This window comes from Coregonus lavaretus (genome assembly GCF_964263955.1).
Source record: "Coregonus lavaretus genome assembly, chromosome: 9".
Taxonomy (NCBI): domain Eukaryota; kingdom Metazoa; phylum Chordata; class Actinopteri; order Salmoniformes; family Salmonidae; genus Coregonus; species Coregonus lavaretus.
This window is the reverse complement of record NC_139996.1, coordinates 43007621-43022858: the sequence shown is the minus strand read 5'-3', so window position 1 is coordinate 43022858 and position 15238 is coordinate 43007621. Positions and strand designations below refer to the sequence as shown.

The window sequence follows — 15238 nt, the reverse complement described above, 5'->3', positions numbered from 1 at the left end:
ACATATTTCCCGAAGCTGTTCATGAACTATGACCTTTATTTAGGCTGTCATCTGAATATCAACTGTAGGGTGGCAAGAGCACGCAACTCCTCACACAGCTGATTGCAGAAATAAATTTATTCTAATAAACCCAGTCACTGCACAATATTCCCAAATGCAATCTCAGGAAAATACAGTTTTTCAGTGCTGTATGATTTATTCCTCAACTTAAATGTTTTGAGCAATTGGCAGCGTTTTACAATCTTGATTGTCTGGCATGACAATATCAAAGTTACCGCGGGAAGCGCGCCAGCCATTTGAATGCATAAACGGTAGGCCTATATTCACTGTAAAATTCACACAATTATATTGTATTTATAAACACTGTAAAAATCACATGATTATATCAGTGCCAGCGCAATATTTTTTAGGACATTAAACAAGCAACAAGATGATATTTAGAGTCTGTGATCTAGCTAATGATTAGCCCACTGTGGTAAACAGTGCAGAGGAGCAACCCCATTGCTTCAGCCATGTAGCCACCATGCTGCATCAGACAGGGATAATGTTTATTGCTAAAATAACACACCTGCCTGATAATATTGCTTTTCATCAAAATGTTATTGGACTCATTTCTGGAGGGGAATATTTCAGTTTAAAGGTTTAATATAGGCTATATGTAATCATTGAGAGGGGGATGGTTTTATTTTTGTTTTCCAAACAATCAGTGTATCAGATTTTGTGGTTGGCTATAAGGTACTTGCCCAGACTGCAAATGAAACATGAAATCACCTTCAACTGATATTCTGTTTGCATAACTTGCTTTCCTGTGATCTTGGCCTGGGCCATAAATGTCTCATTCGGGCCAGTAGTTTTCACTTGGTACTGGCCCAGTGTGCCACTGGCAAATGTACCTTAATGTCAAGCCCTTGCACTGTATCAGTCATGGGGGACTATATGTTTACTGTTGCCTTGTTAATTTTGATAGTAGCTTCCCTCCACATTTCTCCTTATTGCTGACATAAACACTCACCCCCCCTCTAGTAGTTACTTTGGATCATGGGGAGGTCAGGAGGGAGTTAGAAGAGTTGTCTAGGGCCATCTGTTGGCAGACAGTCCAATGCTTTGTGGGTTTTTGACTGTAATGAGAGATGACACACTCAGATCTACTTAAAGGCATTGGCTTGGGAGAGTCATGCATCCCTCTTCCTTGTCTGTCCATCCACCTTCACAATTTCACCTCCATAATCACATTTTACAGCAGTACTATCCAAAGTGGACTCAAAGTATGTTTCCACTCGGCTGTCTCTCCTGTCCTTGAAACAACTCTAGAAGGGCCATCTCCATTCTCCTAATTGAGATAGACTTGAATATCTTTGAACAAAATTTGCGTCTGCTGTCTGAAGGAAAATGTCTTAGCTCATTTGGGTCATAGTGTAAGTGAGACTTGTCATAAGGGGTTTGTGAAAAACAACGTTTCTGGAAGGACTGACATTAACTCTTCGAACTCACACACCCATTATGTGATCTGAGTCTTAGATACACAGGGTGATTAGACACAAGATGTATGTGGCAGGGTCTACAGACAATCACGGACTACAAAAAGAAAACCAGCCACGTCGCCGACACCGACGTCTCGCTTCCAGACACGCTAAACACCTTCTTCGCCCGCTTTGAGGATAATACAGTGCCACTGACGAGGCCCACTACCAAGGACTGTGGCTTCTCCTTCTCCATGGCCGACGTGATTAAAACATTTAAGCATGTTAACCACCGCAAGGCTGCCGGCCCAGACGGCATCCCTAGCCGCGTCCTCAGAGCATGCGCAGACCAGCTGGCTGGTGTGTTTATGGACATATTCAATCTCTCCCTTTCCCAGTCTGCTGTTCCCACATGCTTCAAGATGGCCACCATTGTTCCTGTACCCAAGAAAGCAAAGGTAACTGAACTAAATGACTATCGCCCTGTAGCACTCACCTCTGTCATCATGAAGTGCTTTGAGAGACTAGTCAAGGATCATATCACCTCTACCTTACCTGTCACCCTAGACCCATTTCAATTTGCTTAACGCCCCAATAGATCCACAGACGATACAATCGCTATCACACTGTACACTGCCCTATCCCATCTGGACAAGAGGAATACCTATGTAAGAATGCTGTTCATTGACTATAGCTCAGCATTCAACACCATAGTACCCTCCAAGCTCATCATTAAGCTTGAGGCCCTGTGTCTGAACCCCGCCCTGTGCAACTGGGTCCTGGACTTCCTGACGGGCCATCCCCAGGTGGTGAAGGTAGGAAACAACATCTCCACTTCGATGATCCTCAACACTGGGGCCCCACAAGGGTGCGTGCTCAGCCCCCTCCTGTACTCCCTGTTCACCCATGACTGCATGGCCAAGCATGCCTCCAACTCAATCATCAAGTTTGCAGACGACACAACAGTAGTAGGCTTGATTACCAACAATGACGAGACAGCCTACAGGGAGTAGGTGAGGGCTCTGGGAGTGTGGTGCCAGGAAAATAACCTCTCACTCAACATCAACAAAACAAAGGAGATGGACTTCAGGAAACAGCAGAGGGTGCACCCCCCCTATCCACATCGACGGGACCGCAGTGGAGAAGGTGGAAAGCTTCAAGTTCCTTGGCGTACACATCACCGACAAACTGAAATGGTCCACCCACGCAGACAGTGTGGTGAAGAAGGCGCATCAGAGCCTCTTCAACCTCAGGAGGCTGAAGAAATTCAGCTTAGCACCTAAAACCCTCACAAACTTTTACAGATGCACAATTGAGAGCATCCTGTCAGGCTGTATCACCGCCTGGTACGGCAACTGCACCGCCCACAACCGCAGGGCTCTCCAGAGGGTGGTGCGGTCTGCCGAATGCATTACCGTGGGCAAACTACCCGCCCTCCAAGACACATACAGCACCCGATGTCACAGGAAGGCCAAAAAGATCATCAAGGACATCAACCACCCGAGCCACTGCCTGTTCACCCCGCTATCATCCAGAAGGCGAGGTCAGTACAAGTGCATCAAAGCTGGGACCGAGAGAATGAAAAACAGCTTCTATCTCAAGGCCATCAGACTGTTAAATAGCCATCACTAGCACATTTTGAGGCTGCTGCTGCCTATTGAAATCACTGGCCACTTTAAGAAATGGAACACTAGTCACTTTAATAATGTTTACATATCTTGCACTACTCATCTCATATGTATATACTGCATTCTATTCTATAATATTCTACTGTATCTTAGTCCATGCCGCTCTGTCATTGCTTGTCCATATATGTATATATTCTGAAATCCCATTCCTTACTAGTTTTGTGTGTATTGGGCATATGTTGTGAAATTGTTAGATATTACTTGTTAGATATTACTGCATTGTCGGAGCTAGAAGCACAAGCATTTCGCTACACCTGCTATAACATCTGCCAAACACTTGTATGTGACAAATACAATTTTATTTGATTACCATTTCCTGTCACTCCTCTAAATGACCTGAATTGCATTTGACATTTATGTTAGCTCATAAACGCTGCAGCGCTAGTTTTTCCTGCCCTGATTTGAAATAGGTATAAGGTTTTTTATTATTTCTCCACCTGTTGTTAATGCTAGGCTAACCTCTGTCCCCCACCTGTGGCTAACGGACCAATCATCCTGGGGGACAAGCGTGTGGATGTAAATTACTCTCTCAATACTTGTCACACTGCAAGCAGATGGTGTCTGAAATTGCTCCATCATATTTCATCCTCCCTCTTAAAGCTTTCTCCTTGGGTTTAACCATGACACTCTTGTTGTTGTTTTTTTCTTGTCTTGGATACATGAATTGAGCTGCTAGGCAACAGAGAGGAAACTGTATTTGTTATTTAGCCCTTTTTTTTGCACTTTGTCCGTTTGTCAAAAGCCTCAATTTCCGTATGGGTGAGAGGGATATTTTTGAAAGAGGTTTAATTTTGTTGTGGCGATCTTTATCAGACTCAATCAGGAGACAGATTTGCAGTATAATCATGGTCATGTGGAGAAATTTTATTTTTATTTTTGTCGATGACGCAGTAGGTGTGATGCAGTGGTGGTGCTGAATACAAAGTGTTCCCTCAATGTCCACACAGTTTAGGGACAGAAGTCCTCATTTAAGTAAAGAAAATAATCTTAATGATACAATTTATTTACCTCAGAAATGGATGCCTTGCTGGTATTTCTGAGCACCTTTTTCAGTTGGAGGGATTCAATGCAATTCCTTACCACAAAGCTTTCCACATAAAACATGGAAACAACATATGGCAAGTTGACAAACAACATTGCTGTCACAATAGGATAAATCACAAGCATTCATCAACAGATTTTTTTTTTCCCAAGTGGAGTACAGCAAAGCACAAATTTGATACCGTAACATCTTTACAATGGTATTGTTCGTTGTGCTTTTTTGTCCATTCATCGGCGGTGGTGCCTTAGCCTGGTCCCAGATCTGTTTTTGCTGTGTTGCCAATGACCATAGGAGTGACAATGACCATAGGATTTGCTTGTCTTAATGACAGATTTGGGACCAGGTTAGCTGTGCTCGCCTTGTCTATCAGTATGTACAGCAGCTGTGGAGGAATTTCTTGAAGTAGTTCCTGAACTCTGTGTTGAAAACTGTGTAGATGATGGGGTTGAGGGCGCTGTTGACGTAGCCCAGCCAGGTGACGATGCTCATCAGGCCTGGGGGGATGTAACAGGTGGCACACAGGGCCTGCATGGTGTGGACCACGAAGAACGGGGTCCAGCAGAACAGGAAGGCACCTGGGATGGAATAGACACACACATACAGGCAGTCAGGCACATACACAAGCAGACACATGCAGGAAGGCACGAGGTACACACACACATAGGAACACAGGTATGCGGTACGCACACACAGGCATGCACACACACACATCACAAAGAGGGAGGTTTATACTGAGGCTCTTTAGATTTCTGCTTAAGAAATCGTAAACCACAGGGATAGCAGTAAAATGACACCTCTGAGACTTCTCTCATTTAGGCTGACACAGGCTTGAAACTCTTTATTACTACATATGTAGGAGCTTAATTTGATCACCCTGTTGCAGGAGAACGTTCCTGCAATGCAGAACATTTTAAACTTGTAGTGTATTTGAGGTTTGAAAAAGCTTCTGCGGTTAGTAATTTCCACTTTGACATTTCAGACTTGATTTTCCTCTACAAAAATGTCAATTAATAATATAATCCACATAATAATTCACATTTCCTGTTATTTTCCTGCTGTAGCAAATTGGCTTAAATTAAGATCCGTCTGTGTCCCAAATGGCACCCTATTCCCTTTACAGTGCACCACTTTTGACCAGAGCCCATGGTAAAAAGTAGTGGACTTTATAGGGAATGGGGTGCCATTTGGGATGCAGATCACATTTAATAACACAGGAATTGCTCAATATATCATGAGTCTTACTTTGAGGACATCAGTGAGTGGCGAGTGGGAATAGATCTAGCTAGAAATAATGATGAAGTCAAACGCAATCAAAATCAAAGATTGGGCCCTACAAATACAGTATAGCATCCCCCTGTTAGGGCTCCATTCAGATGGCTTTATTTCAGATTCAAGTAGTCTGAAGAGACCCGGCTGATAGGATTCCATTTTTTTTTTTTACCACTGAGCATAAATTACATCTGCATTATGAAGTGTGATCATATCCCCATGATATACTGTAGGTAAAATGGTGCTATTTACAGAAATACTTACACAACCTGTCATTTCCATATCAGAGTGATAGCGAGGGTTGTTAGATCTATGCTAATGGTGGATATAGGGGGAAGTCAGCCCCAATCTGTATTGTAAGTAGACAAATGCCATTTTAAATCATACACTTGCCCATACATGAACCAATTGCTCATACATGAGCAAAACGCATGAGGAATACTTCAGAAAAGGATCCATCAGTTAAGCTTGATAGAACTGCGCCAGATCAAATGATGTTTGTATGTAAAGAAGTACACCTGCCAGGCAGCTTCCCTGCCTAGCCCCCTGCTTGGCTGAATAATTCAGAAATGCTGATGAGCTTTCTATTCATATCTAGAATGAACGTTAGGATGAGTGATAGATTAGACACTAACTGTTGCATGATGAGTAGGTCTGGGTTGCGACCATGGCCCACAGGGTTCCAGTCAAAAGTAGTGCACTATATAGGGAATAAGGTGCCATTTGGGTCTGAGCAGCAACTCCCTTTGGAAGCTGGGCTTTCCTTTCTCCAACTCATTCACTTACTGTAGAGGGAGGCCTTTGGCTGAACAACATAATGTGAGGCAGAAATAGGATTAGATTATATCCATTCGTTCAGCTATCTCAAAGGAGCTCAAGCTATGGATGTTTTATTTTTATTTTTATTTCACCTTTATTTAACCAGGTAAGCCAGTTGAGAACAAGTTCTCATTTACAACTGCGACCTGGCCAAGATAAAGCAAAGCAGTGCGATAAAAATAACAACACAGAGTTACATATGGGGTAGACAAAACATAAAGTCAAAAATACAACAGAAAATATATATACAGTGTGTGCAAATGTAGCAAGTTATGGAGGTAAGGCAATAAATAGGCCATAGTGAAACATAATTGCAATTTAGTATTAACACTGGAATGATAGATGTACAAGAGATGATGTGCAAATAGAGACACTGGGGTGCAAATGAGCAAAAAAGATATGGGGATGAGGTAGTTGGGTGGGCTAATTTCAGATCAATCAATCAATCAATTTTATTTTATATAGCCCTTCTTACATCAGCTAATATCTCGAAGTGCTGTACAGAAACCCAGCCTAAAACCCCAAACAGCTAGTAATGCAGGTGTAGAAGCACGGTGGCTAGGAAAAACTCCCTAGAAAGGCAAAACCTAGGAAGAAACCTAGAGAGGAACCAGGCTATGAGGGGTGGCCAGTCCTCTTCTGGCTGTGCCGGGTGGAGATTATAACAGAACCATGCCAAGATGTTCAAAAATGTTCATAAGTGACAAGCATGGTCAAATAATAATCAGGAATAAATCTCAGTTGGCTTTTCATAGCCGATCATTAAGAGTTGAAAACAGCAGGTCTGGGACAGGTAGGGGTTCCATAACCGCAGGCAGAACAGTTTAAACTGGAATAGCAGCAAGGCCAGGCGGACTGGGGACAGCAAGGAGTCACCACGGCCGGTAGTCCCGACGTATGGTCCTAGGGCTCAGGTCTCTCAGTTGGCTTTTCATAGCCGATCATTAAGAGTTGAAAACAGCAGGTCTGGGACAGGTAGGGGTTTCGTAGCCGCAGGCAGAACAGTTGAAACTGGAATAGCAGCAAGGCCAGGCGGACTGGGGACAGCAAGGTGTCATCATGCCCGGTAGTCCTGACGTATGGTCCTAGGGCTCAGGTTCTCAGAGAGAAAGAGAGAACGAGAGAATTAGAGAGAGCATACTTAAATTCACACAGGACACTGGATAAGACAGGAGAAGTACTCCAGGTATAACCAACTAACCCCAGCCCCCCGACACATAAACTACTGCAGCATAAATACTGGAGGCTGAGACAGGAGCGGTCCGGAGACACTGTGGCCCCATCCGAAGAAACCCCCGGACAGGGCCAAACAGGAAGGATATAACCCCACCCACTCCGCCAAAGCACAGCCCCCGCACCACTAGAGGGATATCCCCAACCACCAACTTACAATCCTGAGACAAGGCCGAGTATAGCCCACAGAGGTCTCCACCACAGCACAAACCAAGGGGGGGGCGCCAACCCAGACAGGAAGATCACGTCAGTAACTCAACCCACTCAAGTGACGCACCCCTCCCAGGGACGGCATGAAAGAGCACCAGCAAGCCAGTGACTCAGCCCCTGCAACAGGGTTAGAGGCAGAGAACCCCAGTGGAGAGGGGAACCGGCCCGGCAGAGACAGCAAGGGCTGTTCGTTGCTCCAGCCTTTCCGTTCACCTTCACACTCCTGGGCCAGACTACACTCAATCATATGACCTACTGAAGAGATAAGTCTTCAGTAAAGACTTAAAGGTTGAGACCGAGTCTGCGTCTCTCACATGGGTAGGCAGACTGTTCCATAAAAATGGAGATCTATAGGAGAAAGCCCTGCCTCCCGCTGTTTGCTTAGAAATTCTAGGGACAATTAGGAGGCCTGCGTCTTGTGACCGTAGCGTACGTATTGGTATGTACGGCAGGACCAACTCGGAAAGATAGGTAGGAGCAAGCCCATGTAACGCTTTATAGGTTAACAGTAAAACCTTGAAATCAGCCCTTGCCTTAACAGGAAGCCAGTGTAGGGAAGCTAGCACTGGAGTAATATGATCAAATTTCTTGGTTCTAGTCAGGATTCTAGCAGCCGTATTTAGCACTAACTGAAGTTTATTTAGTGCTTTATCCGGGTAGCCGGAAAATAGAGCATTGCAGTAGTCTAACCTAGAAGTAACAAATGCATGGATTAATTTTTCTGCATCATTTTTGGACAGAAAATTTCTGATTTTTGCAATGTTACGTAGATGGAAAAAAGCTGTCCTTGAAACAGTCTTGATATGTTCGTCAAAAGAGAGATCAGGGTCAAGAGTAACGCCTAGGTCCTTCACAGTTTTATTTGAGACGACTTTACAACCATCAAGATGAATTGTCAGATTTAACAGAAGATCTCTTTGTTTCTTGGGACCTAGAACAAGCATCTCTGTTTTGTCCGAGTTTAAAAGTAAAAAGTTTTCAGCCATCCACTTCCTTATGTCTGAAACACAGGCTTCTAGCGAGGGCAATTTTGGGGCTTCACCATGCTTCATTGAAATGTACAGCTGTGTGTCATCCGCATAGCAGTGAAAGTTAACATTATGTTTTCGAATAACATCCCCAAGAGGTAAAATATATAGTGAAAACAATAGTGGTCCTAAAACGGAACCTTGAGGAACACCGAAATGTACAGTTGATTTGTCGGAGGACAGACCATTCACAGAGACAAACTGATATCTTTCCGACAGGTAGGATCTAAACCAGGCCAGAACTTGTCCGTGTAGACCAATTTGGGTTTCCAGTCTCTCCAAAAGAATGTGGTGATCGATGGTGTCAAAGGCAGCATTAAGGTCTAGTAGCACGAGGACAGATGCAGAGCCTCGGTCTGACGCCATTAAAAGGTCATTTACCACCTTCACAAGTGCAGTCTCAGTGCTATGATGGGGTCTAAAACCAGACTGAAGCATTTCGTATACATTGTTTGTCTTCAGAAAGGCAGTGAGTTGCTGCGCAACAGCTTTTTCTAAAATTTTTGAGAGGAATGGAAGATTCGATATAGGCCGATAGTTTTTTATATTTTCCGGGTCAAGGTTTGGCTTTTTCAAGAGAGGCTTTATCACTGCCACTTTTAGTGAGTTTGGTACACATCCGGTGGATAGAGAGCTGTTTATTATGTTCAACATAGGAGGGCCAAGCACAGGAAGCAGCTCCTTCAGCAGTTTAGTAGGAATAGGATCCAGTATGCAGCTTGAAGGTTTAGAGGCCATGATTATTTTCATCATTGTGTCAAGAGATATAGTACTAAAACACTTAAGTGTCTCTCCCGATCCCAGGCCCTCGCAGAGCTGTGCAGATCCAGGACAGCTAAGCCCTGGAGGAATACGCAGATTCAAAGAGGAGTCCGTAATTTGCTTTCTAATGGTCATGATCTTTTCCTCAAAGAAGTTCATGAATTTATCACTGCTGAAGTGAAAGCCATCCTCTCTTGGGGAATGCTGCTTTTTAGTTAGCTTTGCAACAGTATCAAAAAGAAATTTTGGATTGTTCTTATTTTCCTCGATTAAGTTGGAAAAGTAGGATGATCGAGCAGCAGTGAGGGCTCTTCGGTACTGCACGGTACTGTCTTTCCAAGCTAGTCGGAAGACTTCCAGTTTGGTGTGGCGCCATTTCCGTTCCAATTTCCTGGAAGCTTGCTTCAAATCTCGGGTATTTTCTGTATACCAGGGAGCTAGTTTCTTATGACAAATGTTTTTCGTTTTTAGGGGTGCAACTGCATCTAGGGTATTGCGCAAGGTTAAATTGAGTTCCTCAGTTAAGTGGTTAACTGATTTTTGTCCTCTGACGTCCTTGGGTAGGCAGAAGGAGTCTGGAAGGGCATCAATGAATTTTTGTGTTGTCTGAGAATTTATAGCACGACTTTTGATGCTCCTTGGTTGGGGTCTGAGCAGATTATTTGTTGCGATTGCAAACGTAATAAAATGGTGGTCCGATAGTCCAGGATTTTGTGGAAAAACATTAAGATCTACAACATTTATTCCATGGGACAAAACTAGGTCCAGAGTATGACTGTGGCAGTGAGTAGGTCCAGAGACATGTTGGACAAAACCCACTGAGTCGATAATGGCTCCGAAAGACTTTTGGAGTGGGTCTGTGGACTTCTCCATGTGAATATTAAAATCACCAAAAATTAGAATATGATCTGCTATGACTACAAGGTCTGATAGGAATTCAGGAAACTCAGAGAGGAACGCTGTATATGGCCCAGGAGGCCTGTAAACAGTAGCTATAAAAAGTGATTGAGTAGGCTGCATAGATTTCATGACTAGAAGCTCAAAAGATGAAAACGCCATTTTTTTTTTTGTAAATTGAAATTTGCTATCGTAAATGTTAGCAACACCTCCGCCTTTGCGGGATGCACGGGGAATATGGTCACTAGTGTAACCAGGAGGTGATGCCTCATTTAACACAGCAAATTCATCAGGCTTAAGCCATGTTTCAGTCAGGCCAATCACATCAAGATTATGATCAGTGATTAGTTCATTGACTATGACTGCCTTTGAAGTGAGGGATCTAACATTAAGTAACCCTATTTTGAGATGTGAGGTATCACGATCTCTTTCAATAATGGCAGGAATGGAGGAGGTCTTTATCCTAATAAGATTGCTAGGGTGAACACCGCCATGTTTAGTTTTGCCCAACCTAGGTCGAGGCACAGACACAGTCTCAATGGGTATGGCTGAGCTGACTACACTGACTGTGCTATTGGCAGACTCCACTAAGCTGGCAGGTTGGCTAACAGCCTGCTGCCTGGCCTGCACCCTATTTCACTGTGGGGCTAGAGGAGTTAGAGCCCTATCTATGTTGGTAGATAAGAGGAGAGCACCCCTCCAGCTAGGATGGAGTCCGTCACTCCTCAGCAGGTCAGGCTTGGTCCTGTTTGTGGGTGAGTCCCAGAAAGAGGGCCAATTATCCACAAATGTTATCTTTTGGGAGGGGCAGAAAACAGTTTTCAACCAGCGATTAAGTGCTGAGACTCTGCTGTAGAGCTCGTCACTTCCCCTAACTGGGAGGGGGCCAGAGACAATTACTCGATGCCGACACATCTTTCTAGCTGATTTACACGCTGAAGCTATGTTGCACTTGGTGACCTCTGACTGTTTCATCCTAACATCGTTGGTGCCGACGTGGATAACAATATCTCTATACTCTCTACACTCGCCAGTTTTAGCTTTAGCCAGCACCATCTTTAGATTAGCCTTAACGTCGGTAGCCCTGCCCCCTGGTAAACAGTGTATGATCGCTGGGTGATTCGTTTTAAGTCTAATACTGCGGGTAATGGAGTCGCCAATGACTAGGGTTTTCAATTTGTCAGAGCTAATGGTGGGAGCCTTCGGAGTCTCAGACCCCGTAACGGGAGGAGTAGAGACTAGAGAAGACTCAGACTCAGACTCCGACTCGCTACATAATGGGGAAAACCGGTTGAAGGTTTCTGTCGGCTGAATGAGCGACACCGGTTGAGCATTCCAACAGTATTTCCCTCCAGAAGCCATGAGAAAGTTGTCCGGCTGCGGGGACTGTGCGGGGGGATTTATACTAACGTTACTGTCTGTACTTACTGGTGGCACAGACGCTGTTTCTTCCTTTCCTACACTGATATTACCCTTGCCTAACGATTGCGTCTGAAGCTGGGCTTGTAGCACAGCTATTCTCGCCGTAAGGCGAGAATTCTCCTGTATATTATGAGTACAGCGACTGTGTACAGGTGCAGTGATCGGTAAGGTGCTCTGACAACTGATGCTTAAAGTTAGTGAGGGAGATAAGAGTCTCCAGCTTCAGAGATTTTTGCAGTTCGTTCCAGTCATTGGTAGCAGAGAACTGGAAGGAATGGCGGCCAAAGGAGGTGTTGGCTTTGGGGATGACCGGTGAGATATACCTGCTGGAGCGCATACTACGGGTGGGTGTTGCTATGGTGACCAATGAGCTAAGATAAGGCGGAGATTTGCCTAGCAGTGATTTATAGATGACCTGGAGCCAGTGGGTTTGGCGACGAATATGTAATGAGGACCAGCCAACAAGAGCGTACAGGTCACAGTGGTGGGTAGTATATGGGGCTTTGGTGACAAAACGGATGGCACTGTGATAGACTACATCCAATTTGCTGAGTAGAGTTTTGGAAGCTATTTTGTAAATGACATCGCCGAAGTCAAGGATCGGTAGGATAGTCTGTTTTACGAGGGCATGTTTGGCAGCATGAGTGAAGGAGGCTTTGTTGCGAAATAGGAAGCCGATTCTAGATTTAACTTTGGATTGGAGATGCTTAATGTGAGTCTGGAAGGATAGTTTACAGTCTAACCAGACACCTAGGTATTTGTAGTTGTCCACATACTCTAGGTCAGACCCGCCGAGAGTAGTGATTCTAGTCGGGTTGGTGGGTGCCAGCAGTGTTCGATTGAAGAGCATGCATTTAGTTTTACTAGTGTTTAAGAGCAGTTGGAGGCTACGGAAGGAGTGTTGTATGGCATTGAAGCTCGTTTGGAGGTTTGTTAACACGGTGTCCAATGAAGGGCCAGATGTATACAAAATGGTGTCGTATGCGTAGAGGTGGATCTGAGAGTCACCAGCAGCAAGAGCGACATCATTGATATACACAGAGAAAAGAGTCGGCCCGAGAATTGAACCCTGTGGCACCCCCATAGAGACTGCCATAGGTACAGACAACAGGCCCTCTGATTTGACACATTAAACACTATCTGAGAAGTAGTTGGTGAACCAGGCGAGGCAGTCATTAGAGAAACCAAGGCTATTTAGTCTGCCAATAAGAATGCGGTGATTGACGGAGTCGAAAGTCTTGGCCAGGTCGATGAAGACGGCAGCACAGTACTGTCTATTATTGATTGCGTTTATAATATCGTTTAGGACCTTGAGCATGGCTGAGGTGCACCCATGACCAGCTCGGAAACCGGATTGCATAGCGGAGAAGGTACGGTGGGATTCGAAATGGTCGGTGATCTGTTTGTTAACTTGGCATTCAAAAACTTTCGAAAGGCAGGGCAGGATGGATATAGGTCTGTAACAGTTTGGATCTAGAGTGTCACCCCCTTTGAAGAGGGGGATGACCGCGGCAGCTTTCCAATCTCTGGGGATCTCAGACGTTACGAAAGAGAGGTTGAACAGGCTAGTAATAGGGGTTGCGACAATTTCAGCTGCTAATTTCAGAAAGAAAGGGTCCAGATTGTCTAGCCCAGATGATTTGTAGGGGTCCAGATTTTGCAGCTCTTTCAGAACATCAGCTGTCTGAATTTGTGTGAAGGAGAAGCTGGGGGGGCATGGGCAAGTTGCAGCGGAGGGTGCAGAGCTGGTGGCTGGGGTAGTGGTAGCCAGGTGGAAAGCATGGCCAGCCGTAGAAAAATGCTTGTTGAAATTCTTGATTATTGTAGATATATCGGTGGTGATAGTGTTTCCTAGCCTCTGTGAAATGGGCAGCGGGGCGGAGGTGCTCTTATTCTCCATGGACTTTACAGTGTCCCAAAACTTTTTGGAGTTAGTGCTACAGGATGCACATTTCTGTTTGAAAAAGCTAGCCTTTTCTTTCCTAACTGCTTGTGTATATTGGTTCCTAACTTCCCTGATAAGTTGCATATCGCTGGGGCTATTCGATGCTAATGCAGTACGCCACAGGATGTTTTTGTGCTGGTCAAGGGCAGTCAAGTCTGAGGAAAACCAGGGGCTATATCTGTTCTTAGTTCAGCATTGTTTGAATGGGGCAGGCTTATTTAAGATTGAGAGGAAAGATTTTTTAAAGAACAACCAGGCATCCTCTACTGACGGAATGAGATCGATATCCATCCAGGATACCTGGGCCAGGTCAATTAGGAAGGTCTGCTCACTAAAGTGTTTTAGGGAGCGTTTGACAGTGATGAGGGGTGGTCGTTTGACCACGGACCCGTTATGGACGCAGGCAATAAGGCAGTGATCGCTGAGATCCTGGTTGAAGACAGCGGAGGTGTATTTAGAGGGTAAGTTAGTCAGGATGATATCTATGAGGGTGCCCATGTTTCTGGATTTATGGTTGTACCTGGTAGGTTCCTTGATAATTTGTGTGAGATTGAGGGCATCTAGTTTGGATTGTAGGATGGCCGGGGTGTTAAGCATATCCCAGTTTAGGTCACCAAGCAGTACGAACTCTGAAGATAGATGGGGGGCAATCAATTCACATATGGTGTCCAGGGCACAGCTGGGGGCTGAGGGGAGTCTGTAGCAAGCGGCAACAGTGAGAGACTTATTTCTGGAAAGGTGGATTTTTAGAAGTAGGAGCTCAAACTGTTTGGGCACAGACCTGGAAAGTATGATAGAGCTCTGCAGGCTCTCTCTACAGTAGATTGCAACTCCACACCCTTTGGCAGTTCTATCTAGACTGAAAATGTTGTAGTTGGAGATGGACATTTCTGAAATTTTTGGTGGCCTTCCTAAGCCAGGATTCAGACACTGCTAGAACATCAGCGTTGGCGGAGTGTGCTAACGCAGTGAATAACTCAAACTTAGGGAGGAGGCTTCTGATGTTAACATGCAAAAAGCCAAGGCTTTTACGGTTACAGAAGTCAACAAATTATAGCGCCTGGGGAGTAGGAGTGATACTGGGGGCTGCAGGGCCTGGGTTAACCTCTACATCACCAGAGGAACAGAGAAGGACTAGAATAAGGATATGGCTAAAGGCTTTAAGAACTGGTCTTCTAGTGCGTTGGGTACAGAGAATAAAAGGGGCAGATTTCTGGGCGTTGTAGAATAGATTCAGGGCATTATGTACAGACAAGGATATGGAAGGATATGAGTACAGTGGAGGTAAACCTAAGCGTTGGGTAACAATGAAAGAGATAGCATCACTGGAGGCACCGATTGAGCCGTTCTCCGCGTGTATGGGGGGTGGAACAAAGGAGCTATTTGAGGCAGTTTGAGAGGGACTTGGGGCTCTACGGTGAAATTGTATAATAAAAACTAACTGGAACAGCAATAGGCAAGGC

The 15238-nt window shown here is 44.8% G+C and overlaps 1 protein-coding gene across 1 annotated transcript in view; it reads right to left on the bottom strand.

The window, feature by feature from the left end:
* Window positions 1–4556: 4556 nt before the first annotated feature.
* Window positions 4557–15238, bottom strand: part of LOC311134731 (D(4) dopamine receptor-like) — a gene marked incomplete at both ends in the record, with an annotated part of 36405 nt that continues 25723 nt past the window's right edge. The window contains one exon of the mRNA XM_084168503.1: window positions 4557–4765. Coding sequence (XP_084024629.1) covers window positions 4557–4765 — 209 coding nt within the window. The remainder of the gene's footprint in view (window positions 4766–15238) is intronic.